General features: G+C 32.4%; 1 protein-coding gene across 2 annotated transcripts in view; it reads right to left on the bottom strand.

Annotated features, from left to right (window-relative positions):
* The window catches only part of LOC123663100 (myosin light chain kinase, smooth muscle-like), a 61,182-nt gene that overhangs the window by 7,089 nt on the left and 27,097 nt on the right, over positions 1-26,996 (bottom strand). The window contains exons 2-4 of one of the 2 annotated variants that reach the window (XM_045597838.1): positions 19,940-19,984; positions 13,143-13,233; positions 11,071-11,274 (exon numbers count right to left, since the gene is read on the bottom strand). In XM_045597838.1, the coding sequence (XP_045453794.1) occupies positions 11,071-11,274; positions 13,143-13,233; positions 19,940-19,973 (329 nt within the window). In that variant the 5' untranslated portion in view covers positions 19,974-19,984. Of the gene's footprint in view, positions 1-11,070; positions 11,275-13,142; positions 13,234-19,939; positions 20,454-26,996 lie in introns of those variants that run through there. The other variant, XM_045597839.1, reaches the window with a different exon arrangement.

The raw sequence follows: 26,996 nt of genomic DNA, 5'->3' as shown, positions 1-26,996 counted from the left end.
CCATCTGGCTATACCTACTGATTGCAATAGACGTATCAAATATGGTTTTAGATGAGAATAAAACGCATTTTTATTCTCTAAAAGAAGACAAGTATGAATATTGCATAGCTTTATAACAATAAGGTATTACTGGATGTTTGTCGATTGAATATATTAAACCGACTTTAGTATAACTTGCATTGTAAATGGCAAGCATTTATGATTAGGGTTGTCAATAAAAATACATTGATATATAAGAATAATACATATAGGAAATAAGAAAATATGTGTAATAATGAATATACGTCCAATGGTAATATTACTGAACTAAATCAGTAAAATTTAACAAATAAACAATGACAGAAATACTTCAATATTATGCCAACTAGAGACCAAGTGTACATCTCTAGTCAATAAAATCTAAAAGCTATTAAGCAAATTGATTTAGCACTTGTTTATATGCAAATTGATTTAACAGTTTATTGGCAGCCCTGGTGTTAGGATGTAGTGGCAGGATGGCGTCGAGCCAACTATGTAGTCGTAATATCTGACGCGGTTGACGCCACGGTAACATACGGCTGAATACACACTCGGCATAACAAACGTGGGTTCTGATCGTAAATCTAATTGCGTTTTAGAGATGCGGTTTAAACAATATAAAAGATTTAATTTTGTAGATGAAAAGATTTTGTGAATTGTTTCGTGTGATTTTAATGGAGTTTTGTTAATGTGTTAGATTAATAATAAATAAAACAACATTTCAGGTATGACGTTATATTATTCCTTTCTTCATATTTTTAAGGTATTTAGCGGATATATTCCCTACTTTGAGTATCGATCGCTATCAGGAACAACCGGGACCGACGGCTTAACGTGCTCTCTGAGGGACGGTGGGGAGACTCACAAGGACTGCGCAAACACCCAGACCACAGCAAACATCTGCATAGCCAATACAAATGTTTGTCATGTGCGGGGATCGAACCCGCAACCGCCAGCGCGACAGTCACAAATCAGTGCTGTGACGGTTGCGCCAACGCGTCGTCTCTTTATAGCTTCAGTTTTGAATATAAAAATCGAACTGAATACATTCAAATAAGAGTATTAGTTTCGAATTCATGAAATTCTTGTAGTTTATCAAATTAATAAAGATTAAAATACAAAGTCTTTTTTCTAATAAATTGATTAAATTACGGCTTTGATATCTTTATTATACAAATGTGTGTTGGTTCATACTCTTACAATAAACAACAATAACTATCATTTCAGCGCTCATGGTAGTTTATAATCATAAAAACTACAAGTGAACATCAATGCAATAGGACGCTGGGTCCACTCTACCGGGAACGGATCAACATAAAACATCTACATTCCGGCGTCAGACAAGTATAGTATGTACCTTATCTTATCCTTTATCTTAACATCGAAGCAGTCGTCTCCAAGTAAGGAAGCACTCGAGTTTAACTTACAACGGATTATCTTGATTAATTGAGATGTAAACAGGAACAACGAAGCGATTATTCTATGTCGGTGAGTAATAATTGTTTCTGTGGGACAGTATTGTTTGTTTATTGATTAAATACAAAAATGGAATATACAACTTAGTTATATGATATAATTGTGATTGTTTTTAAACAAAAAAAAAAAAAAAACGATAATTTACATTAACGATTAATTTGTAAATACGCATTGTATTAGGAATCATTTCAAAAGTACCTACTCGTTAGATAAATTTTAAATGAAACCATATGACAAGCACTAGCTTTCGATGAAAAAGATAATTATAAAAATGTGTACACCAAGTAAAGAGCAATAAGTCAAACAGAGAACCGACTCTTTTTTACCAACTTCCAAAAAAGGAAGTTCTCAATTCGATTGTATTCTTTTTTCTTTTTTATTATGTATGTTACCTCAGAACTTTTGAGTGCGTTGACTGATTTTGATGACTTTTTTTTAATCGAAAGGTGGTGTGTTTCAATTGGTCCCATTTAAATTTATTTGCGAGCAAACACAATTATATTTTAACGATGTAACTTAACAAAATTTCTCGTATGTCCAAAGGCTGCCTGGTAGACAAGGATGTATTCAGGCTTTAAGTCAGCCTTTTGATTTACATTTTGTATATTAGTTGTGTTATTAAGTGAACAAATAAATTAATAGTATAATTATATTTGTTCATTGTATCCATGGGTAGAAGTAGCGTCGAAATTAAAAGAATAATTGTATTTGGATTAAAGAATGCTGATCACAATCCAGACAAACAACTATGTGTATACCGGATAAGCAACTCTGGTTTTGAGCGATTGTCCTTAAAGAAACAATTTAATTTTTTAATTAATCAAATAGAACAGTAAATGTCATTCGGATAATTAATCAGTCCTTGTTTGACCAATCATGTATCTTTCAAATGATCATAATATTTTCTAAAACACAAAAAATATAACGGTGTGTTGACGTTAATCAAGTTTTTTTTAATAGTTCACTAACTTGAAAATGTTTAATGGCGATGTTACACCCCCTCTACTTCTGTCCCATTACATCATTTCTGGTTGTCAGATTATCGTGTTAACAAGTAGATATGACTATATACTAATTTAATTTACTCATGACATGCAACAACATATGCATGCAACTTTGTAATAGTTTCATTTGGCATGGCACTTATTTGATTTATTTTTCTTACTAGTTGATTATTTCGACTGTATTGCTTGTTGTATTATTGTTGTAAGATACTTGTATGTATCAGATTTTAAGTTAAACCTACAAGATCACAACAAATTGCTTTCAATATCATAATGTAATATATAATGTAACAAACACATATAGACAAACAAAAACTCCAAAGACAACTCCAACTGTTTTTCCTTTTATTGTTTTTACAGTTTTTAACCTGCTTTTTTAACATTATTTCTCACTAGCATACTCGTAGGTTACCTGGAAGAGATCTTCTCTTGAGATAAGTTCATAAGTGCTAACTAAAATTGTACAAGTAAACTACTTAATAACTATACAAAATTTTGAAGTTAATATATTTCTAACTTATATATTCTATTTATTTAAAGATCTATATTTAATACATTAAGTATAGATGAAGGTAGAGCCAATTACTCCTCACACGGTTGATTTTCTCCAAGGCCATTTATTTTCATATTATAAATACGTAACATAGGCCATTAGTTGCGGTCGAGTTTGTCTCAATGTCAATCAAAATAAATGTATACATATAATAAAATAGTGAGCCACAGATGTCTATAGATGTCAACAGATATATAGAAAATAACATATATATAAAATAATTGTGTTTGCAGGCAAACGAAAAAAAACTGACTTCGATCTTTTAAAGGACCTATTCTGATACTTTGGTTTACTATTATTATAACGCAAATATTTTAAAATAGTATTATTTTATCGTATAGTATCAACTACTATCAAGCCAATACATTTGACTATACAAGTATTATTTGTATTATAATGTTGTAAGTAATTAATATAATTGTGTTTGCAGGCAAACGAAAAAAGACCGACTTCAATTATATCGACAAGTAATACAACGTAGGTAGACGAAAAAATAGTCAAGTAAATAGGCGTTATCAAAGATTACTCCAAAGTTGTAATCAGATCTCGATGAAATTTAAATGTGACCACATCATTAACACTGGCTTTCGATTAAATTAAAAGTCATCAAAATCGGTACACCCAGTAAAAAGTTATGCAGATTTTCGAGAGTTTCCCTTGATTTCTCTGGGATGCCATCATCAGATCCTTTCCTTATCATGGTGCCACACTTAGGATATCTCCTTTCCAACAAAAAAAGAATTATCAAAATCGATTCATAAACGACGAAGTTATCCATGAACATACATAAAAAAAAAATATACGGTCGGATTGAGTAACCTCCTCCTTTTTTGAAGTCAGTTAAAAAGCATATCACAACGAACATAAAAACGAAAGACCTTGTTTGTTGGTTTTCACGCGCTAATTTCAGGAATTACTGGCTCGAATTGACAAATTCTTTTTTCAAACTATATTATTGTAGGCGGGGACGAAAAGTTTTACAAATACTGATTCTACTATCAATCAAATATTAACAAACCTAAGTACACTACTATCATTTGAATTTATTTGGGTACCTAATTAGTTTGTCACCGCCTGCAACAATTTGAAGTACCTTTATAATACATTTAAATATCTGTAGTTCATGAAAGTATAGAATGCAATATTATACATGGTGCACTAAATACACTTTACAGTAAAATGTAAATTGATTTTCCCTTTTAAGTGGTTTTTTGTCGCAGTCGGGTTTTGGTTTTTTATTAATGTTTCTTACAAACTTTTTAGTTAATCATTAATAAATATGCACCTTTCCGGGACCTAAGTTTTTTTTATAAGCAAAGCAATGCGGAGAGTTTCAGATGCTTACTGATTATGAGTTAAGTTTCCGTAGACGTTGGAATTCTTCACTCTCACACACACGTGTGACTGGGTCTATAACCCTAATCGTGATAGTTAAATAACACAGTGACAGCGTAAGGCATGAGAAAATATGGATGATTTTTTTACTCCAAAGTATTTTTGATCTCTAGAGGGTGCATTGAATTTCAGGGTAACAATATCTTATATATAAAATTCTTGTGTCACAATGTTAGTTACAATACTCCTCCGAAATGGCTGGACCGATTGTTTTGAAATTTTGTGTGCATATCGGGTAGGTCTGAGAATCGGCCAATATCTATTTTTCATACCCCTAAGTTATAAGGAAAGATTAAGGGGGTTAATAAGATATATGGCAAAACGACGTTTGCGTGGGGTACAGCTAGTCTATTTAAATAAGTCCAAGTCCTTTAATGTGACACCCCACTTGATATGTTTAGTAATTATTTTAATTTTTGAATTATGGCGTCTGAAATCCTCCATTTTTAATTGTTGTTTTTTTTAGGAGCAGTGTCATTCGGGCTGTCAAGACTAATCTAACGACATCTCAAACGCTAAAATTCCTTAATCCTGTAATGAAAAACAGAAATCTACATACCTACGTACATACATACACAGATAAACTCGAAAAATATTATCTTCCTTCTGCAGTTGGGTAAAAAAAGAGTAAATAATAAAAATACACATTAAAAAAAACCGTCGGTCATCGAAAATCAAACACCATCACCGAATAAGGAAATCTTCACACGTATTTATCTAACTGTCGGTTTGTGTTACTTTCGTCGTGACTCAACTGAACAATGTATGAGGAATGTGAAAACATTTCGAACCAAATTTCTTTGTCCTCAATTATATTTCTCAATAATCTCGATTTTTTTTCGTTAATCATTCGCGCCATTAATCTCTGAGATACGTTACGATATTTGTTTTTTCGTTTTTCAAACTAATGCGATTTGTTTCACTTCTCTCGTAGATTTCTCTTTACAGATAAAAAAGATTTATATGTTAACATTTATAATTATAATTATTTATTTTATCTGTTTGTCTCATTTATTAGGAATATTATCGTTCCAAGTTTGAACATATTTTTGTTATGCAAATAGTATTTTAACTAAATATATAGATTGAATGTGAAATGTCACGCTACGAAATGTGAAGCTACGACTAGAAAAAAATCTATTGTTTTAAAAATATATAAAATCTTATTTGCTTGTTTAGATTGTTTAATTAAGCAATTAAATAATTAATTAAACTTGAGAAATAAATATAGTTTGGCGCGAGTGAAATTGAGAGTTGTATAGCGACTTTATAAAAGAGCACACGGCCATATAATCATAAAAGCGGTATCTTTTAATGATGATTAACTGATGATGGATTATGCATAATTGTATAAAATTTAGGTCAATTTATTTAAATATGCGTAATTATGTCACGTTTTTTTATGAAAGAAACGAGTTCCTTGCTGATTCTACTCAGCAGAATCTACACTCGGACCGGTGATGGTAGCTTAATTTATTACTATACTTAATTAATTAAAACAAATCTTTTTGTGATGACGATTTGAAAGTGCTTTTGAACCCTAATTGAATAAAGTAATTTTTGTTTTTTATTTTGACACAGATAAAAAATACAGCTTAAAATCTACGTTTTTAATGACATTAGTTCACACATACCCATTAGTGTCCACCCTACACTGTGTAACCTTCTATTAAAAGTAAAATGTATATAATTAATTTGTCGAAAGGCGCTCCGCACCTGACGTGTGTTGTCATCAAACGACCTAATTACTGCACCTGTGTTATCTTTCGTCTATTCTTGGCAATAATGAGCCGAAGAGAATTTTCGAAGATACTAAAACCGACGTGATAAGAAAACCGGTTAGAATGTTATTTTTTACGTAGCAACATTTCTGTTTGCATAACCACGCAGGTTTTTGTTGGTATTTTTTTATGAAATATGAATAAATTCGTCTCGATTAGCAATCTATGTAAATTTTTAACACTTTCAATTTTCTACTATCAATGATTATTAAAAATTGCATATTTCAAATGCTTAGGCGTTGTTTTTGTATTGTATAATTTTTAACTAACGGCAAAATCAGTTTTGGTAATATCGGTTTAGTAAAAAATATTATTGTACACCTACAAATACAATTAATTTATTTCATTTCAAATTAATGTTTACTTCATTGTAGCTTTTGCTTATCTCAGTTAAAAATATATTAAGAAGTTTTAAGTGATTCTATCCTTGTTTCTTCGCTTGTATAAATTTTGAAGTAAAGATTAATAAAAAACTTTTTAAAATAATATAATATGTTGACATCTGACGACAATCTCACGGTGAAATATACCTACTTATAAAGAAACAAGGTGAAGTTGTTCGTTTGTTTTTTTAACATTCAAGTAATAAAGTCTGCATACAAGTCGAGACGTGCTTTGAATTTTGAGTGGTCCCGACTTTGTAGTGTTTTATTGTATTACAAACAGAATTGTTCTGGGAACCTTGTGTATTTGCAGCTGTTGTTTGTGATTCGATGATGTGTGCGTGGAAAATGCATTGTTGAATATTAACAAGAGTATAAAAAGGCATAAAAATGCGTATTTTCTTAAAAATCTATTAAAAGTTTAATCATTCAGGAAATAAAAAAAAAAATAATTAATTAGATGAATTTAACACTTCAATAGTTTAATAAATAAAATGCTCTTTTTCGTTTTATTTATGTTGATTATTACGAAATATTTAATTATATCAAATTAAATGTCGATACAAGACCTTTCAAAGACGTGTCGTTTGTAGAGGCAACAGTAACAGGCTTTTACGCGAGTAGTCGTGAATTCGATACCTGCTTATTTAATGTTTGTATTGGTCATACAGATGTTTGTCGTGATCTGGGTGTTTGTATGATATGCCTTCCTGCACCCTCGTTACAAGATTCTTATTCTACTGTGGCCTTTAATTATAATAAATAATGTTTTAATTGCTACGCCGTAATTAGTCCTTTATTAATCCAATTTTTATACAGAATCAACTCAAAAATAAAATAGTCGTACACTTAAAAGTTTACGAAAGTAAAATAGTATGTTAAATCTATTTCAGTATTTGGATCAGCAAGTAGGTTCAATTCCGCCGTAAATTACATAAACCCAGCATGTATGGAATTCTCCACGCCAAATACCGCCGTAAATAAAGCCGTAACCTACGTCAATACTAGCAAACATTACTGCGTATGTTCGATGCGTACCTAATATTGTTTTACGTTTCTTATAATATTTTAACAATGTATATTAATTTCAGTAACGTAAAAATATTAACTTCTATTTACTAAATTATATTAAAACAAAATAAAAAAGCCTCTATTGATATACGAGAGCAAAATAGGCAAAAAAATGCACCAAGCATTTTCGTTGAAATGAAACCTTAGTGGTTTTTTGTTGCTATTATTTTCTTTTTTTTGAACGATAATAAATTGAAAAAAGTCTAATTAGTCATTGTTGAACAACGTACAGATTTATTTATTTATTTATTTATTTTTTTAGGACAACTTACAAAACATACACTAATACAGATTTAAAAAAAAATGTTTACAATAATTTGCTGAGTGTTGTTTTATTTACAAGTTGCCACGGCGTGGTTAAGGACAGTTCCGTCTAAGTAGTAATTATTTTATTTATTTTAAATTTATATAAATGTAAAAAACAAAAACCAGATGGCGTTATATATAGTTATTTTTATGATTTTTTTCTCGCTAAACTTATCAATTTATTATATAAGAGTCATATATAACAACACATCTATACATTTATTTAAATTACTGTGTTAAGCTCAAAGCTGGAGATAAGATACTTTTTCGTAAAGTGTATCACAATACTATACGATTTGTGGGATATTGTTAGGGCCCGCTTCGCTCACCCTAACTATATACCCTAATTAGTTGTTAGTTTTGAATTGTAAATATATGCAATGGAAAATCGCGAAATAAATTATCAGCCCCAGTTATAACTTAAAAATCTAAAAAGTCAATAAAGTGAATCTGAATTTAAGACTTTTACTAGAGACAGTATGTCAATTGTTCTATCCAGTAGGTTTCGAACCACACACATTCTAAACAAATATATCTACAAAATTCTTGATGTCGTCTTAAACTTGCGTAGCTACATATCACTATATCATCTTATGACTCACAGACCAAGAACTCGTATGGACCGTTTGAATGAACGGACGCATATAGAATGAACAAAATCCGCCTAATTGCGATGCGCCGACGCAAGCGATACGTACAGACGTACACCCACATTTAGAATAATTACTACGAACATAATTCACATGACATCGACGTGAGTGTGCGTTTATTATTATATTATATTGAAGCCTTAAATAGATCTCTTAAATTCTGTCAAGGTATGAGTTGTGTTATTAATTTTGTTATGCGTAATTGATGTGCATATTGTCTAGGACGAATTGAAAAAGTGTTAACTGATACAAACTTTAATTAAAATAATGAATAATAGCAAAAATAAAAGCTGTAAAGTTATTGTTTTAAAGTCGTAAGAATTATTATACTTTTTTATTGTTTTGCATTCGTAATGCAAAACTATTCTGCTAATGTCACAAGTATACACTATACAATTTAAAAAAAAAATGTTGTATAATTATGTCAAAACGAGTGATCATGAGTTTACAAACGTTTACATCGTCTTGCGTTTGGTTCAAAATAAAGTTGCTTTAAAACATGACAGTCGATAATGAAAATAAAATATAGGTATTATAATATGAATTTGACGGTACCTACCACGTAACGAAAATGTACTGATGTTCTTTTTTTTTATTCTATCGCCGAATTAACAAAAACTAAACGTTGGAGTCTAGATACCTGTTTCTCTGCTCTGTATTACACTTAACGTCTAATTGTGTAATTGAATATAGATTCCTAGAGGGGAGAACCCTGTTATTCTGAGATACAGTTCTATTTTACTAGTTCAGATAACAGGTGCACTTTAATTGTGAATACATTTATTGATATCACCTTAATTGTAAAAGTGTGAATTGTACCTTTATTTGTTACGAATAAAACACTTTATATATATATATATATATATTGCTTTTGTAATCGTAATTCCATTATTCAGACTTACATTTTTTCCTTATCAACTTTTATTATTTATATACGCTTCAGCCTGTAATATCCCACTGCTAGGCACGGGCCTCTTTCCCCATGTAGGAAAAGGATCAGAGCTTAATGCACCACGCTGGTCCAATGCGAGTTGGCGGATATATTCCCTACTATATGAGTAACGATCGCTATTAGGTGTACATGATAACAACCGGGCCAATACAAATGTTAATCATGTACGGGGATCGAACCCGACACCTGCACCAGCGCAACTGGCACAAACCAGTGCTGTGGCCGTTGCGCCAACGCGTCGCGTCGTCCTTATTTATTAATATAGTTTTCTTTACAGTTCTCACTAATCAAATACGAGTAAATCATAAAAAATCATAAAATTACATTTATATTAAGATTTTACACATAATATTACTCATTTAAATAATTCATTCAAGAAACGACACGTAATGTGTCTTTGGAAAACTTATTCATATTTTCGTTAATAAGCCAAAAGCATTATTTTGAGCCGTTTAAAGATAGTGATAATGACACGAATGACGGAAATAACTGAATAAGATTCTTGGCGACGTTGGCGATCACCCATTTTAGTTGTAACACGTGAATATTATTATCGCGTAAATATAATTTCAGGAACTTATTAGCACAAACACATGACTAATTCGATATTTTTGGTTCATTTATAAATATTGTATGACCTTATAAGATACGACGAAAAAACTTCGTGCTTATTTTATTCTTTTTTTTTTTGTTTTATTTTTTTTTCAAATAAGTCTACATATAAAAAAAAGTTTCTTTTCCAGCTTATAAAATATGGAACGCTTATTCAAATTATGTTTTCAAATCCTCTTTTATTTAATCAAAGTAGATGAAGGAATCATAAATGCTCAATCTCGTCTATAGATTAAAACGATTTGTACTAATAAGTATAATAAATATATCTTATGCTTAGTACATTCACCGACAGAGGACATCGTAAACCGTGGTATTAGTCCGTAATCGAATGCCTTTTTCTTTAGACATCTAAATGGTACTAAACTGTTTTTGCTTTTAATTTCAATACTGAATCGCCGCGTGCGCAGTGAATAAGACTATTTAATGAAACAGATTTTCTGTTGGACATGTAAATTGCCCTTTTTACTTTGAAGCCGCGACCACGCTATCTTAGTTCGTTTCTGCTGTAAGAGCTATGCTAATTTTATTATAAATGATAAATAGGGACTGAATTTATTTTTGTACTTCAGATCTGAAATATTTACTACCATTAAAGCTTTCAATAACTCTAATTTATAATTATTTTTAACATAAATGGATGTCTGTTCCTAAAGTAAACTACTTATTAATCCTTTCGTTCTAAGTAACAGCCGACTATTACACATATTTACAGTTTTTTCAAAAACTATAGTTAGGAATCGACCAAGTAATCATAGGATTCATCAAAAACATCAAGCAGAAAGATGAGTAAATGTCAATTGTACTAATGGTTCAATCAAACTCTCCGTAGTTAAAAATATATATTAAAAACAAAAAATAGTACTCACAATTCTAAAACGACGCACATGTACTTCCCCCAATCGTATGCATCGTAAAGCTGGATCAGCCTAGGGTGTCGCAGCCGCCTCATCACGTCGACTTCACGTTCCACGTTCCTCCTTTCATCCCTTCGGTTCACGGCGACCAGCTTGGCTGCAAGTTCTAGACCTGTGCTCTTCTCCCGACAGAGGTATACTGTGCCGAATTTACCTCTAAAACAAAAAATAAACAATCGGTTAGTAGGTATTCTTCATTAATTGTGTTCCGTAAAGTATCATACGTACGGTACGTGTGTACGGTGGTGTGTCAAATAATGTAAAATAGCATATTTTATCTAAATATTAAAAGTCTCTCCATGACAGTGCAACCCATAAAACGGTAAAATATTTTGAAAATCCAAAAGTGCACGCCTCCACACCCTCTAGTAACTTATTTAAGAACTAATGATCGACCGTAAAAAGAATATAAGTTCGATTATTTTCATTGGTTCTTGCAGATCTCAGATGGCTCTGATACAATCATATCACATGATGTGTTATTATGGTAGAAATTAAAAATATTTATTGTAAAAATTAAAGAAATTTTCAGCCTTCATGTTCCATAAGCTTATCTTAGTTAATAGTTTTCTGACATAATAAAAAAAAGTTTAAGTCATTATATAGCGTTATTTTGCTATCATCTGTACATCCAAAATGTTAACGTCAAACATATTATTTATTTAATTGATTCTTTTTACTATAACAGTATAAAAAAAGACTTCGAATGATATTTAATTTATAGTTTGATGTGTATTCTGTATAAAAGTTTCTATTGTATAGCGTATTAAAGCATTGTTATAAAAATATAGAAGTTTAAGAATAAGCGCTTCCCGTATTTTTCATTTTTTGAGAGTAAAGCACGGCCGGAGACGTGCAATAGACAAGTAATTCAAATGACGATTAGAGGCTACTTCAAAACCATAAATAAAGCTAAAGAAATCAGAATTCTAAATTGTTTTGAAATTGTACCCGGATTTGTTTGTTTAATGTTGCTGTTAGGTAGTAAATCAGATAGGCTTTACTTCACGCTCACTTCAGCCTATTGCAGTACATATGTCGCAGTACATATATCGCAGTGCTGGACATAGGCCTCCCCAATTTCGCGCTAAAATGGCGTGAACTCATGTCTTTTGCCCAAAGTCACCACTCGACACGCTTGGCAGGCGGGTTACTGACCGCAGGGCTGGTTTTTTAATGTATCATATAAAATGATTAAAAGGGAAACCATTGCAATGTGGAACCATTTTAAATACTCAATACAATGAGTCAACTGAACTATCTTTTCAATATTATCAATATAACGAACTCTTGAAATTCCTGAATCAATAAAATGGTCACCAGATAAGTTAGACAATATACAGTTATTACTGTACCTTACTTTTTATTTGTATCAGTAATTAATAAATATTTAAAAAATTTAAATCCTTTTTGACCGCCTGATGGTAACCGATTTCTATAGTTTATGGATGCTACACCAGGAGTATCGCAAGAGCATAGCCGACCTTATCGTTATTATCAATATAGCTAATCCTTAGAAGCTCTGGCTGAAGTAAAACAAGCAGTTGCTAGATACGTCCTGATAGCCGTCAAATTTTATTTTGAAGCCTACATACGATATATTACAACATGGCTATCTTCATCATAGGAAAAAAATACTACTTGAAAGCAACAATATTTTGGCTGTGATCACCTGAAAGGTACTTCTCCAACCGTGCTAATCAAGATTTTAAGCAAGATATTTCCTGCTCCCATCCCTATCTCAAAGTGAACGTCTAATGAAAGTCATTTTGTAAGTATTGGGCGTATCGTTGTTTTATATTATACAGCACTCATAAAATATTATAACACTTATATCTTTGTAAAAGCACATATCTGAAGTGACATTAATAATTAACGAGGAAAGTACAGAACTAAAGAGTGGTGATTTATAATCGTAATCTATACGAATAAAAACGTAGGCGTTATCTAGTTGTTAAAAAAGGTGTCTAGAGTGCTGGCAGCTATACAATGCGAATATTGATAGAGTAACAAACGTGACTCACCGTCCGATCTCCGATAGCATATCGAAGAAGTCGTTAACATCTGTGTTTCTTTTGATTGTGACATCTCGACATGGAAATGGCGGCTCTATCTCTGAAATGAAAGAAAAATAACAATTTATATAAATAAACAAAATAGAACAGATGTTCTTTAAGTGCTTGCAAATGTCTGCTGGTCAATGACCTACTTCTAATGAGTCGAAATGTTCAAGATTACCACTTGATATACGTGTGTTAAAATAGGGATCTCCAAAAGTATGCAATTACGATGTATTTTTTTCACTAGTATCCAAAAACTTGGTCATGTTGATAAAATTTTAACCGGGCTGCTAAGCGCGAATTTGGATGGTTATGTTCTGCAGTGGGTTGCGATAGGCTGAAGCGATCAGATTTGAACGCATGACCGCGATTATGATCATTACAGCCTATACAGTCCACTGCTGGACATAGGCCTCCACAAGTTTACGCCAAAAATAACGTGAACTCATGTGTTTTGCCCATAGCCACCACGCTGGGCAGGCGGGTTGGTGACCGCAGTACTGGCTTTGTCGCACCGAAGACACTGCTGCCCGTCTTCGGCCTGTGTATTTCAAAGCCAGCAGTTGGATGGTTATCCCGCCATCGGTCGGCTTCTTAAGTTCCAAGGTGGTTGTGGAACCTTGTTATCCCTTAGTCGCCTCTTACGACACCCACGGAAAGAGAGGGGGTGGCTAAATTCTTTAGTGCCGTAGCCACACAGCACCGCGACCGCGATTATGATTCACATATTATTTTGATACCTTATTTTAAACACAAACAATAAACACTTCATTAAGTATGCCTTTATATGTAGTTTTATAGTCACTGAAGATAAAGCCACTTCCTTGTTGAAAAATATACCTATGAACCGGCTGCGATGTCTTGTTATTGTTTATTTTTGTTTTGCTTTTACAAAGAATATAATATTCATTGTATTAAATTGTATGTAATGACATTTATATTGAGTCAACCTTTGTGCGAGAGCTGTGAAGAATTCCATTACAATTCTGATGTAGTGGTGTTTTTATGGTACATTTATGAGACCAATGAATAAAAAGATAGCTAAGAATATAAAATATCTATGATCTTTATGATGTTAATAATTCCAAACTAATCCAAATTATTATGATATGAAGGGAAAATATGGTTTTTAGAATAGTGAACGAAAAAGGAGCTTTTCCAAATGACTATAAAGAAGATATTTTTCACTGTTAACAATATAGACGATTATGAGATCTTTTAAAATAGGAGCCACTGCACTAATATTTGATAATGATATCGATTTTTAATAAAGATATTTGACTATGATAGTAAACGTTTTAATGCAAATTGTTTAGTCACGACACCATTGCGATAGTTAAAATTTCTTTTTGATATAAATTACAATTGATATAATTAGTGTCAGTAAATTTCTCGTTAAGTACAAAGATATTGTTAATTTGTAAATAATAACTTAGTTGTTTATCTATGTATCTTCTGTTGATACCGTGTATGCGTAATTTTTTTTTTTTTTTTGTGTTACGAGTATCTAGCAGTTAGGCGGTCTTTTTTATGTAGAAAAATATGGCTAATTTCCTTAAATCCCGTTATAAATTAATTATAGCGGTCATATATCATTTAATCTTAGTAATTTTATACTATGTAACTACATTATCAACTTTGGCTTTGAGAAATTTGACATATATGGCATAATTACATTACAATAAGCTGATATCCCAGTTATAATACGCAGTACTACCGCATCGTTGATAGTATGAAATCTGCGATTTCATTGACGATGAAAGTGGAAGATCTACGATAACAGCATCCGATCAATTTTTTTTTTCGATCCGCAATTGACATTTAAAAGTTAATTAAGACGCTGCGATTGGATCGAATCAAACGCTCTTAAACTAAAAAAAACATGATGATCCAGTTTTAGAAAGTAAGAATTTGAGATGTTTTCACTTACTACAGTTGACAGGGAACGTACTTCGTGTTTTGGCGAGCGATCAAGAATTATAAGGTGTGCTAAAATCTGGATAATTGTTTAGTCTCATCGGGGACGCTACTGGCGCCCGTTTAAAACCGTACGTCATGAGAAGCTGCTTTGATGTTGTACCCTTTCATTTATGACCTGTTTAATATTCTTTCATGTAACCATTTTATTAATTTATAATTAGTTTCATTATTAAGTCGTGAACTCTGGAACGTACTGTCCAGGAGCAGCATTTACAAGTTTTAATAGTAGATTAATTCACTATGGAAGTTTATGTTTATAATTAAAATGATAAAGGTCTGCCATTGGTGCGTATCACAGAAATACTACCGTATTCATTTAATTTATGTCTTCTGAGTTGTTTTTTCTTAGACACTTAGAATTTTGTTATCTGTATACGGTATTTTTTTTTCATGTTTGCATATGAATTAATGAATTTGAATAAGACTGGACGAGTTAAGTCTATATACGTACTGAGCTAGGATATATGACTCAGGAGGGATATGAAACATGTATTCAACAACGATCTTCTTGAGAGAAGTTCGAAATTAAAGTGTGTAGTATCAATTACACAAAATTAAAACTATGCAAGATCTATTAAATAATCCACGATGATAAACAATTTTAAAACATATTTTCTCATTTGTGTCCAAGGTGACGTCGGTATATTATACTTAATATTCACGATGCACGCCATAGATATGCAACGGTTAGTTATATTAGATTATATTATTGTTTTGATTCTAAGGAGTATGACATTGACTGAGTCATGCGTACAAAATGCGTATTTTAGTTTTTGAACGCGGCTTTCTTCTGAGTTTTTCTTTTGTATGTTAAATGTTATTATATTTTTTTGGTATTACGTAGTTTTTCATCATAGATTTAGGAGTGACATTGATAGGTATATCTATAGAAATATGTTTATTTGGTAATACAACTTCTATATAATAATTATGAGGTGTCAAGGAAAAAGGAGATAAGTCAAAAAAATTAAAAAAGATATTTTTGCGACTATTGGTTCAAAATATTAATATATCTCATGCCAAAAAGGAGTTAAGTCACTAAGATATTGAACATTATCACTCATCATCATCATCATCACTTCAGCTAATCGCAGTCCACTGCTGGACATAGGCCTACACTAGTTCGTGCCAAAAATTGCGTGAACAAGTGTGTTTCGCCCATAGTCACCACGCTGGGCAGGCGGGTCGTTGACCGCAGGCCTGACTTTGTCGCACCGAAGACGCCGCTGCCCGTCTTCGGCCTGTGTATTTCAAAGCCAGCATTTAGATGGTTATTCCGCCATCGGTCGGCTTTTTAAGTTCCAAGGTGGTAGTCGAACTGTGTTATCCCTTAGTCGCATCTTACAACACCCACGGGAAGAGAGGGGGTGGCTATATTCTTTACTGCCGTATCCACACAGCTTGAACATTAAATAAATTACAATTTTCCAACAAATCATATGAGCTGCTTTCTTATTAATAACGCATTGTGAAATGTTCAAATATAATTATGTTGAAAGTTGTTATGTTTATATTGAAAGTATAATTGTGTATTCCATTGTCAATTGTTTCTGAGTCACTTTTTCTGAGACAAATATGCTAATGTTTTTAAGATTGACCAGTGTTAATTATTAAATTAAAAAAATAATAAATACAAATATTGGTTTTTCAGAACGTAAAAAGAACATACCGAAAGGTCTATAGTTAAAGGTCGGATATTAATTTAAAAAGCGGTGTACTCGTATTTAAAAACGAAAAAAAAAAACAAGGAAATTCAACTTAAATAAGAACATCAATTAATTAAAAACAAAAAGATGTAATGCTCTTATAAATTATAAACGACCTTCAATTGAATTCCGTTTTGTATGTACTTAAATGTCTCTAAACCACTTGTGCAAATAAGGCGATCGTTAAATTTAAAAGGTTAGCTTTAAAATTGTCTTCAACGCGTTTATGTATTTAATTGTAATTATACTTTGTATTTTAAAACCGTATATTAAATTTAACATTTGATAGAAACGAGATATATCTCGAATTTACATACATAACTTTACGTTTATATTGCCTACTCTTTCGCAATCATGAATTACAGCTTGCTTTTAATAGCTTATACTATAATAACACACCCTATTTTCTTAGTAGCTAATTGAAATCTGAATAAATAACTCTTTCCTTTATTCTTCTTTAGTTAATAAATCTTAGGTTTTATTAAACTTTGGCATAGGGCCATAGGCTTTACAACTAATCTTCAAGATTTACTCGAATTGATAAAGTTTTTAATAAGATTTCATAGAGAGAAAATTAGAACGACAAGAACATTAAAACTCCCTTCATGGAAAAATTTAATGAAGTCCTACACAGTATTAATTAAAATTTTAAAATGTACAATATTCTGCAGACTAGTCGCAGTAGCACTGACTGTGACTAACAAGTGGGTGTGTTAGCAGGTTTGTTTATGCATTTGAAAGAATAATTTTATTTGCGAGCGTTTTGAAACTACCTACTCATGTCTCTAAGATTGGTAACCTTTTTAAATAAAATTAAGGAATTAAAAAAATATATGTACTGTGTGGCTACGGTACTAAAGAATATAGCCACCCCCTCTGGTGGCGGGATAACCATCCAACTGCTAGCTTTGAAATACACAGGCCGAAGACGGGCAGCAACGTCTTCGGTGCGACAAAGCCAGCACTGCGGTCACCAACCCGCCTGCCCAGCGTGGGCAAAACACATGCGTTCACGCTATTTTTGGCGTAAACTTATGGAGGCCTATGTCCAGCAGTGGACTGTGATAGGCTGTAATGATGATGATGATTATGATACATGGTGATATTTGTAATTAACATGTCATTGACTTTATTATTAAAGTAAAACATAAAATTGCTATTTACCAACTTTAAAAAATACCTCATTTATACGTGACATTGGCAGTTGCCTTAAGTGTACTGACAAAATATTTCATAAAAAATATTCTATTTAGCTTTACAGCACATTTAATCTTTACAAAAGATCTAAAACTTGATTAAACGAAGTCAAACATTTAAGTAAACCACAAAACAGTAATGGAAATTTCTGACTCCACATTCGCACATCCTGGTCATAGGTACTATGAATTTAAATGAATATTTCCACATTGTAATCTGGTAATGCAACGAAATGCGTCACCGTTGATCTATATGTCGGAAGATGAATGGGTCTACTCTATACATATTTATAGCACTAAGGAATGGCGGACGTGACGTAACATCATGTCATTATTGAGAATAAATGAATCTTCAACATGAGCCAAAGTTGGATTGGTTCCAAAATGTTATACTTACATAAAAAAAACTATATTCTCGTATTGATATTGTGTCATGTGTCAATCCCGTTTTATTTTTTAATTTAATGATCTTTTAAAGGACTTACTCTGAGACCAACTTTGTTCTTATCATATATTTATGACGATACTTTGGTTTACTATTATTATAACGCAAATATTTTAAAATAGTATTATTTTATCGTATAGTATCAACTACTATCAAGCCAATACATTTGATTATACAAGTATTATTTGTATTATAATGTTGTAAGCAATTAATAAAATAATGTTATATACTTTCAATCTACAGCGTTCAAATATAAAATGGACAATAATCTCAGTTACAATATTGTCTTATATTGGAGTTGTTAAAAGAATTGCACTATTGAAGTACTATTATTATATATCATTTCATTTTAACAATATATATTTTTGGACCCATCCAAAATATTCGTCACTATTTGCCAAGACAAATCGGTAAAACAAAAAAACGAATTATACAATGATACACATTTACATCACCATTTATCACCGGAAGTTTGCTATAGTACAAAAAAAAAATAACAAAAAATACTTGTCACAAAAATTTCTAAAATATTTAGCCTTTTGGGATAAAAGACAAATGACTCTTTGGGAGTCACTTGTCTCTGTAACGACTAATTTTAACGATTTCAAGCGTTCATCTGCTGAGTTTAAAATAAAGACAAATTCCGATCTTCTGCCAAAAATCGAATGTTTTTGTTTATTTTATTAGAGCCAATCGCTTCCTAAACGTCACTAGCACGCTGCTTTGAATTGATTAACGAGTGAAATAAATAGTTTCCATTTTAAATATCAAAAACAATAACGTTACAGATTCAAATCTTAGCGACTGGTTACTTTCCCACTATTGAATGTACTTGTACATATGCCGAGAGAAATTTGAAGTCGATTATACTAGTCTTTATAATTTATATATATATTTCTTGTGTGCGTGTGTATGTCACTGACGACACTCCTCCTAGACGGCTGGACGGATTTTGATGAAATTTTTTGTGTGAGTTTAAGGGGATTCGAGGATGGTTTAGATTCACAATTTGGTTCACTGGAAAATGTTTATTTTACTAATTTTTCATTTATAAGTAGTTGTTAATTTTGGAATGTTTTACATTGGATCCGGTAGACTGTTATACCATCGCAGCATCAAATATTAAATATTAATCTATTTTAATTTCAGTTTGTCCCGACAGTTGGTGCTGCGATCAAAATGAGAAAAATATTTGAAATTTTTTGTTATGGCAAAACAACGTTTGCGGGGTCAGCTAATATCTAAAATAATACTAAAGTATAACAAGTTACCACTTCTTTTTTTTTCCTTTGCGTGTGTAACACTAAACTGACTGTAGTATAATTCGGTTAATAAAGAAATTTAAAATTAAAAACTTGTCCCACGGCATCGTAATATATTCAATGTTATATTTAATTTAGTGTTCTAATATTATAACAGTATATGATAACTTACCTCCGACAGGATCTGTTTCATCGACGTGGATCATATCGGATCGATCTGCAACAAAATTTTAAAAATTTAGACTTATGAAAAAATTCCATCTTCTTTTTATAGTTTTGAAGTTATGTAATGTATATCATTATCAGTAGTTGCAGATTATGCATTACAAAAAAAAACTGTTATTACAAACCTAACCTTAATCTAAATACAATTTCACGACCAAACCATACTTGTTTATAAACACGTATGTATATGTGTTGTATATTTGTATCTATTTCATAATATTTTGCACTTCTGACGGGTTATAACTTATCAAAAAGATCTGAAACAGGATACACATAAGAAGAGTATATCATTATCCCAGGCTTCTTCTTCTTATTAAAATGGTCTGACCAACAGTTTACATCAGTCATACATTTTTTTAATCAATAATACGATCAAAATAATCCAGAGACGTGTTAAAAATACAATCGTAATTAAATTCTTAATTGTATTTGTTTTTGAAGTACAACAAAATTTTTAATGCAATTATCTGGTTTCCTTGTCAAGTTAATTGAACTTGGTCTTTGTTTACTTTTTCGTAAATCATCATCAATACATACCTATAATAAAAATATAAATATAATATGTTTGTGTACGCTAATCTCAGAAACGGCCTGTCCGATTTAGATGAGGTTTTTACTCATATATTTATAAGCTCCCCTTAACATTTACTGTTTGTTTCATATCTATCGGTTGAAAAATAAAAACAGTTATTCCAATTTAAAGAAATACGTTGAACATGTAAATACCCAAACGACGGTGTTTATAATCTAAAATAAACGAAAAGATATATCCAAAAAATGCTGTCCAAAATCACTATTCCACGCGGACGAAGTCGTGGACACAGCTAGTGTTAAATAAATTAATTCTTAGTCACAAATCAAAATGTTCTTAAAATAAATTTATAAGCAATTGTATAAGTCATGCAAGTACGATAAACGTAAAGGTGTATACATATTTAGTTAGGAAACATTTTATGACTAATCCATTGCGAAAATAATCAAAAGCACGTAGAAGGTAATGTTCCATTCCATTGTTTTTATCAATTTTGTCTGTTTATATGTTTGCTTGCTAATCTCAGGAACAGCCGAATAGTTTTTAACCGACTTCCAAATCAGAAGGAGGTTCTCAATTCGACTGTATTTTTTTAAATGTATGTTCCTTCAGAACTTTTGACTGGGTGGACCGATTTCAACATTTTTTTTTAATCGAAAGGTGGTGTGTGTCATTTGGTCCCATTTAAATTTATTTGAGATCAAACAACTACTTTTCGAGTTATATCTAATAATGCGTTTTTACTTGACGCTTTTTTCGTCGACCTACGTTGTATTAAACCGCATAACTTTTTACTGGATATACCGATTTTGATAATTCTTTTTTGTTGGAAAGGAGATATCCCTAGTTTGGTACCATGATAAGAAAACTAGGATCTGATGATGGGATCGTAGAGAAATCGAGGGAAAACTCTCAAAAATCCGCATAACTTTTTACTGGGTGTACCGATTTTGATAATTTTTAATTTAATCGAAAGCTGATGTTCATCATGTGTTACATTAAAATTTTATCGAGATCTGATATTTACTTCCTGAGTAATCTTTGATAACGCGTAGTTACTTGACTATTTTTTCGTCGATCTACGTTGTATTACTTGTCGATGTGATTGAAGTTGGTTTTTTTTCGTTTGCGAGCAAATACAATTATATAGACAGCATATTTTAAATCGAATTTTTGCGATACGCTGTCAGCCAAGATGTTTTAATGAAATGAAGATACGAAACGAAACTGACGGTCGCGGGATCAAGTCGTAAGGTCACTTGTATATTTCGGGAGCTATTATGACACATCATGTCTTAGGTACATCTTCTCCAGTCTAGTTTAGTGAAACAGGTTAGGTTCCAATTTTTTTTAATTTAAAAATAGAGGTCTATTTATGCTGTTATGTGATATTTCCTAGCTATTATAAAAATATATAAAACGATTCGTGGAAATCTTACAATTTATTTATTTATGTATATTATATTTATATGTATTACACATATATTAACTATTAGTATTTAACCTGTAAAATCATTATAATAAATATACCTACCTATATTTATACCTACAAATAATATATATTTATTATAAACAAGTATATCCGCACGATACCCTTAGTATACGGCAAATTTAACATTACCTCTTTCTGTTGCAATTTTTATACTAACATTTATTTTGTCATTATATTGGAAGAATCGAGAAAGATTTTTACCGCGCATGTTCGAGGATTGGATAGCCATATACAAAATAGGCGTAGGAATAGACATCTCAAAAACAGTATCTCAGTTAATTTAAGATACCTATATGAAATATCTTTAAAAGAACGTAGCTAAAGATTTATTAATATGAACAAAAAGATACTAAGACCATAATAAAAAGAAAATATCACAAACTTTTTAGCCGACTTAAAAAAAGGAGGAGATTCTATGTTAAACTGTTTATTTTTTACACTGATATTAAGACGTAAATCGGGTGCTCTTTTCACTGTGAGAAAAGTACTAGTGACCATGGCGCTTGTAACAGCTACGAAATATTTAGAACGCAGAATGATTAACGAAAAAACATGTTAACTATCTCATTTTACGTCTTAGTAATGGTTGTAAATTATATAAAATATAGTAAGCTTGTTTATGTACTAGTATGTCGTCAGGATATACGTCGTCAAGAATATTCAAGGACACAAGAGACGTGTCTTTGTTTATACAAATCGGTCGTTTCCAAGTTTAACGTATAATTAGCTCAGAATCTGGGTCAGCTATTTGGGATTACGATGTAGCGATTTCAGCTGGCGACTTCTCTTACGAATGCAAAACACTAGGTACAGTGTCATTTTAGAATATCAAAATCATATATTTCTTGATTAAGGCTTAAAAAGCACTTTCGCCCTTTTACGGAGAAGATTAAACTTTAATAAATTAATCATTGTTTCAGTGAAGCTACCACAGATTTTGAATGAAGATTCTGCACTCAAAGAACCGGCGAGAAACTTCGCAGTTACTTTTAATATAATTGTGTTTGCAGGCAAACGAAAAAAACCTACTTCAGTTACATCGACAAGTAATACAACGTAGATCGACGAAAAAATAGTCAAGTAACTACGCGTTATCAAAGATTAATCAAAAAGTAGTTATCAGATCTCGATAAAATTTAAATGCGACCACATGATAAACATCAGCTTTTGATTAAATTAAAAATTATCAAAATCGGTACACCCAGTAAAACGTTATGCGGATTTTCGAGAGTTTTCCTCGTTTTATCTGGGATCCCATCATCAAATCCTGGTTTCCTTATCATGGTACAAAACTAGGGATATCTCATTTCCAACAAAAAAAGAATTATCAAAATCGGTACATCCAGTAAAAAATTATGTGGTATAAATACAAGGTAGGTCGGCGAAAAAAGCGTCAAGTAAAAACGAATTATTAGATATAACTCGAAAAGTAGTTGTTAGATCTCAAATAAATTTAAATGGGACCAATGGGAATACATATTTTAAAAAAAAATACAGTCGAATTGAGAACCTCCTCCTTTTTTGGAAGTCGGTTAAAAAGTGTGCATATTTATAAATGGCTTTCATGAAAGACAGCGTAATTGAACCCTGTCTATATTAACTGAGGTAGGGCACAGCAGGAAATTTCCTGCTGAAAATATAGAGCAGCCAGGGGTTCGACCGTACAGAATCTCACAGCTAAATAATACTGTTTTCAAGTAGTTTTGGGCACCTGTTGGTGAGTAAGGTGATCAGAGTTCCTGGGGGGAATTGGGGATAGGGTCGGCAACGCGCTTGCGAAGCTTCTGGTGTTGCAGACGTCTGTCTATAAGCTACGGTAATCGCTAACTAAAAGGTGAGCCGTAAGCTTATTTGCCGACCTAGTTATTTAAAAAAAAATATTATAACGTGGAACCGAATAATAAGCGTGTATCATAATACTTCAATTTTGGGGTACAGATAAAAATGAATTTAAGTTTTTTTTTTTTTAAATTTCGTTTATTCATTTATTTAGAGTAATTGCTTCCAATCGTGCCAAAATAGCACAGATTCGTCAATGTCACGTAGAATGGAGAAGACACGAAGTAGATTGATCGGCGTGGTTGCAATTGCAACCTCAATTTTCTGTTTTTAGAACGATGTAAAGATGGGTTTTTATTATGTCTGGCAATACTACTTTAGCGTGTACAGATAATTAATATATGTGTTTAGTTAGTTATAAATAATATTTGAGTGTTATCGTTGTAATTATTTCGAATGTCAAGGTTTTTTGTTATTTATTAAATTGTAAACTTTTATTGCTGAAGTAAATTTTATTATCTACCTTCTTGACATTTTAAACTTTTATGTTTACTTCTTATATCAACACTTATTTTATTCATTTTAATGCAATGTACTACATATGACATTTAGAAATTTCATTCCATTAAAATAATGTAAACACGGAAGTTTGTCTTATCCAAGTTTTCCTACAGAAGCAATATCAATTTTTTTGAAAGAAAAGGATAATGTGCTTGTAAACAGTAAACAATTAAACTACATAACTTATAATATATATACCGGGTGATTTTGAAAGCGTTTTGGAAACGAAAATTTTGAATTATTTATCAATAACAGAAGCTATATATAACGTTAATTTAATAATATATACTAGCTGACCCCGCAAACGTTGTTTTGCCATATATTTTACTAACCCCCTTAATCTCCCCCCTTTTAACTTAGTGGAAAAATAGATGTTGTTCGATTCTCAGACCTACCCAATATGCACACAAAATTTCATGAGAATCGGTCAAGCCGTTTCGGAGGAGTTTAACTATAAACACCGCGACACGAGAATTTTATATATAAGTCAATTGTCAATAAATAAATAAAATAATAATTATACAGTTTTTTTTTTGTTTGTGACAGTCACAAAGTGTTCATTGCTCGCTATGTAACAACTTAAATGTAATTTTTTTTATTTTCATTGGACCTTTTTCGTTTTAATTCAATATCATAAAATAACTGAGAGTACGGAATGGATAAATGGTTATATATAGGTTAGTATAAATAAATGATTGTTGTGTTTCTTGTGGTGAGTAAGCTGACCAGAACTCCTGGGGGAGATTCGGGGTAAGGTCGGCAACACGCTTCCAATACTTCTGGTAATCGCTTACCATCAGGTGAGCCGTACTCTTGTTTGACGACCTAGTTGTATAAAAAATATTATAAATATTTATCATGTCTTATTTTTATCATAACAGTTGGGATAATTTTTTTTAATATTATCTCATCTGTTATGCTACGAAAAGAGATACATTTTTTTTCGATTTTGGAATATTTTTATTTTATTAATCGTTGTAGCGTAATCTATAATATAAAAATGAGTCGCTGAATGTGTTGCTAAGCGCAAAACTCGAGAACGGTTGGACCAATTTCGCTAATTCTTTTTTTAAAATATTCCTTGAAGTACGAGGATGGTTCTTACGGAGAGAAAAATTCAAAAAAAAAAAAAAATTTAAATTTCCTGAAAAAGTCTAAAAACAACACTTTTCTATACTCCCATACAAAAGATTTGTGATAATACTTAAAAGTCAATTTGAACTTTAATACCATACGATAAACTTTGTGTTAGGCGATACGAAGTTCGCCGGGTCAGCTAGTATTTTATAAATTGCTTTCGTCAATGCTAAACATGTGCCCAAATCCAAAACACGGTCTAGTAAATATCCGCTATGGTTTTCTGCAGCACAGATAAAAGTCAACAATGAAAAATTTAAATATCGTAAAAATGGCAACCCTCGTGATTTAATTACTTTTAAGTTGCTCAGGGAGCGTTGCGCGAAGCTTCATAATCTAAACTATAAATTGTATTTAAAAAGCCTGGAAACAACTTTGTCTTCAAATCCTAAACTTTTTTGGAGCTTTATCAAGCGCAAAAAGGGTAAGTCAATTTCCTATCCTGCCACGATGTCCTTAGATGGCGAAGTGGCTTCTTCCGGACCTGGACAGATATAATATCATAGTTACTTCTAGGTAAGCGTGCTTCATCTTAGACCGCATTTTCACTTATCATCAGGTGAAATGGTGGTCAAACGCAAGCCTATCATTGTATAAAAAAAAATCATAAATAACGGTTCGTTATTAAAAAGGTTTGTTATTTTTGTTGGCGTCCTGTCGTGTTGGCGCATTGGCGCGTTGGCACGTTGGCGCATTGGCGTGTTGGAGTGTTGGCGTATTGGCGTGTTGGAGTGTTGGCGTATTGGCGTGTTGGCGTATTGGCGTGTTGGCGTGTTGGCGTATTGGCGCATTGGCGTATTGGCGTGTTGGCGTATTGGCGTGTTGGCGTATTGGCGTGTTGGCGTATTGGCGTGTTGGCGTGTTGGTGCATTGGCGTGTTGGCATGTTGGCGTGTTGGACTGTTGGCGTGTTGGCGCATTGGCGTGTTGGCGTATTGGCGTGTTGGCGTATTGGCGTATTGGCGTGTTGGCGTATTGGCGTGTTGACGTGTTGGTGCATTGGCGTGTTGGTATGTTGGCGTGTTGGCGTATTGGCGTGTTGGAGTGTTGGCGTATTGGCGTGTTGGCATGTTGGCGTGTTGGACTGTTGGCGTATTGGCACATTGGCGTGTTGGCATGTTGGCGTGTTGGACTGTTGGCGTGTTGGCGCATTGGCATGTTGGCGTATTGGCGTGTTGGCGTGTTGGCGTATTGGCGCATTGGCGTGTTGACGTGTTGGCGCATTGGCGTGTTGGCATGTTGGCGTGTTAGACTGTTGGCGTGTTGGCGCATTGGCGTGTTGGCGTATTGGCGTGTTGGCGTGTTGACGTATTGGTATGTTGGCGTGTTGGAGTATTGGCGTGTTGGCGTATTGGCGTGTTGGCATGTTGGCGTATTGGCATGTTGGCGTATTGGCGTGTTGCGTGTTGGCGTGTTGGCGTATTGGCGTATTGGCGTGTTGGCGTATTGGCACATTGGCGTGTCGGCGTGTTGGAGTATTGGCGTATTGGCGTGTTGGCGTGTT

The sequence above is a fragment of the Melitaea cinxia genome, chromosome 19 (genome assembly GCF_905220565.1).
Source record: "Melitaea cinxia chromosome 19, ilMelCinx1.1, whole genome shotgun sequence".
In the NCBI taxonomy this organism is placed as follows: domain Eukaryota; kingdom Metazoa; phylum Arthropoda; class Insecta; order Lepidoptera; family Nymphalidae; genus Melitaea; species Melitaea cinxia.
Note: the sequence above shows the minus strand (reverse complement) of the source record. Positions and strands in the feature narration are given on the sequence as shown.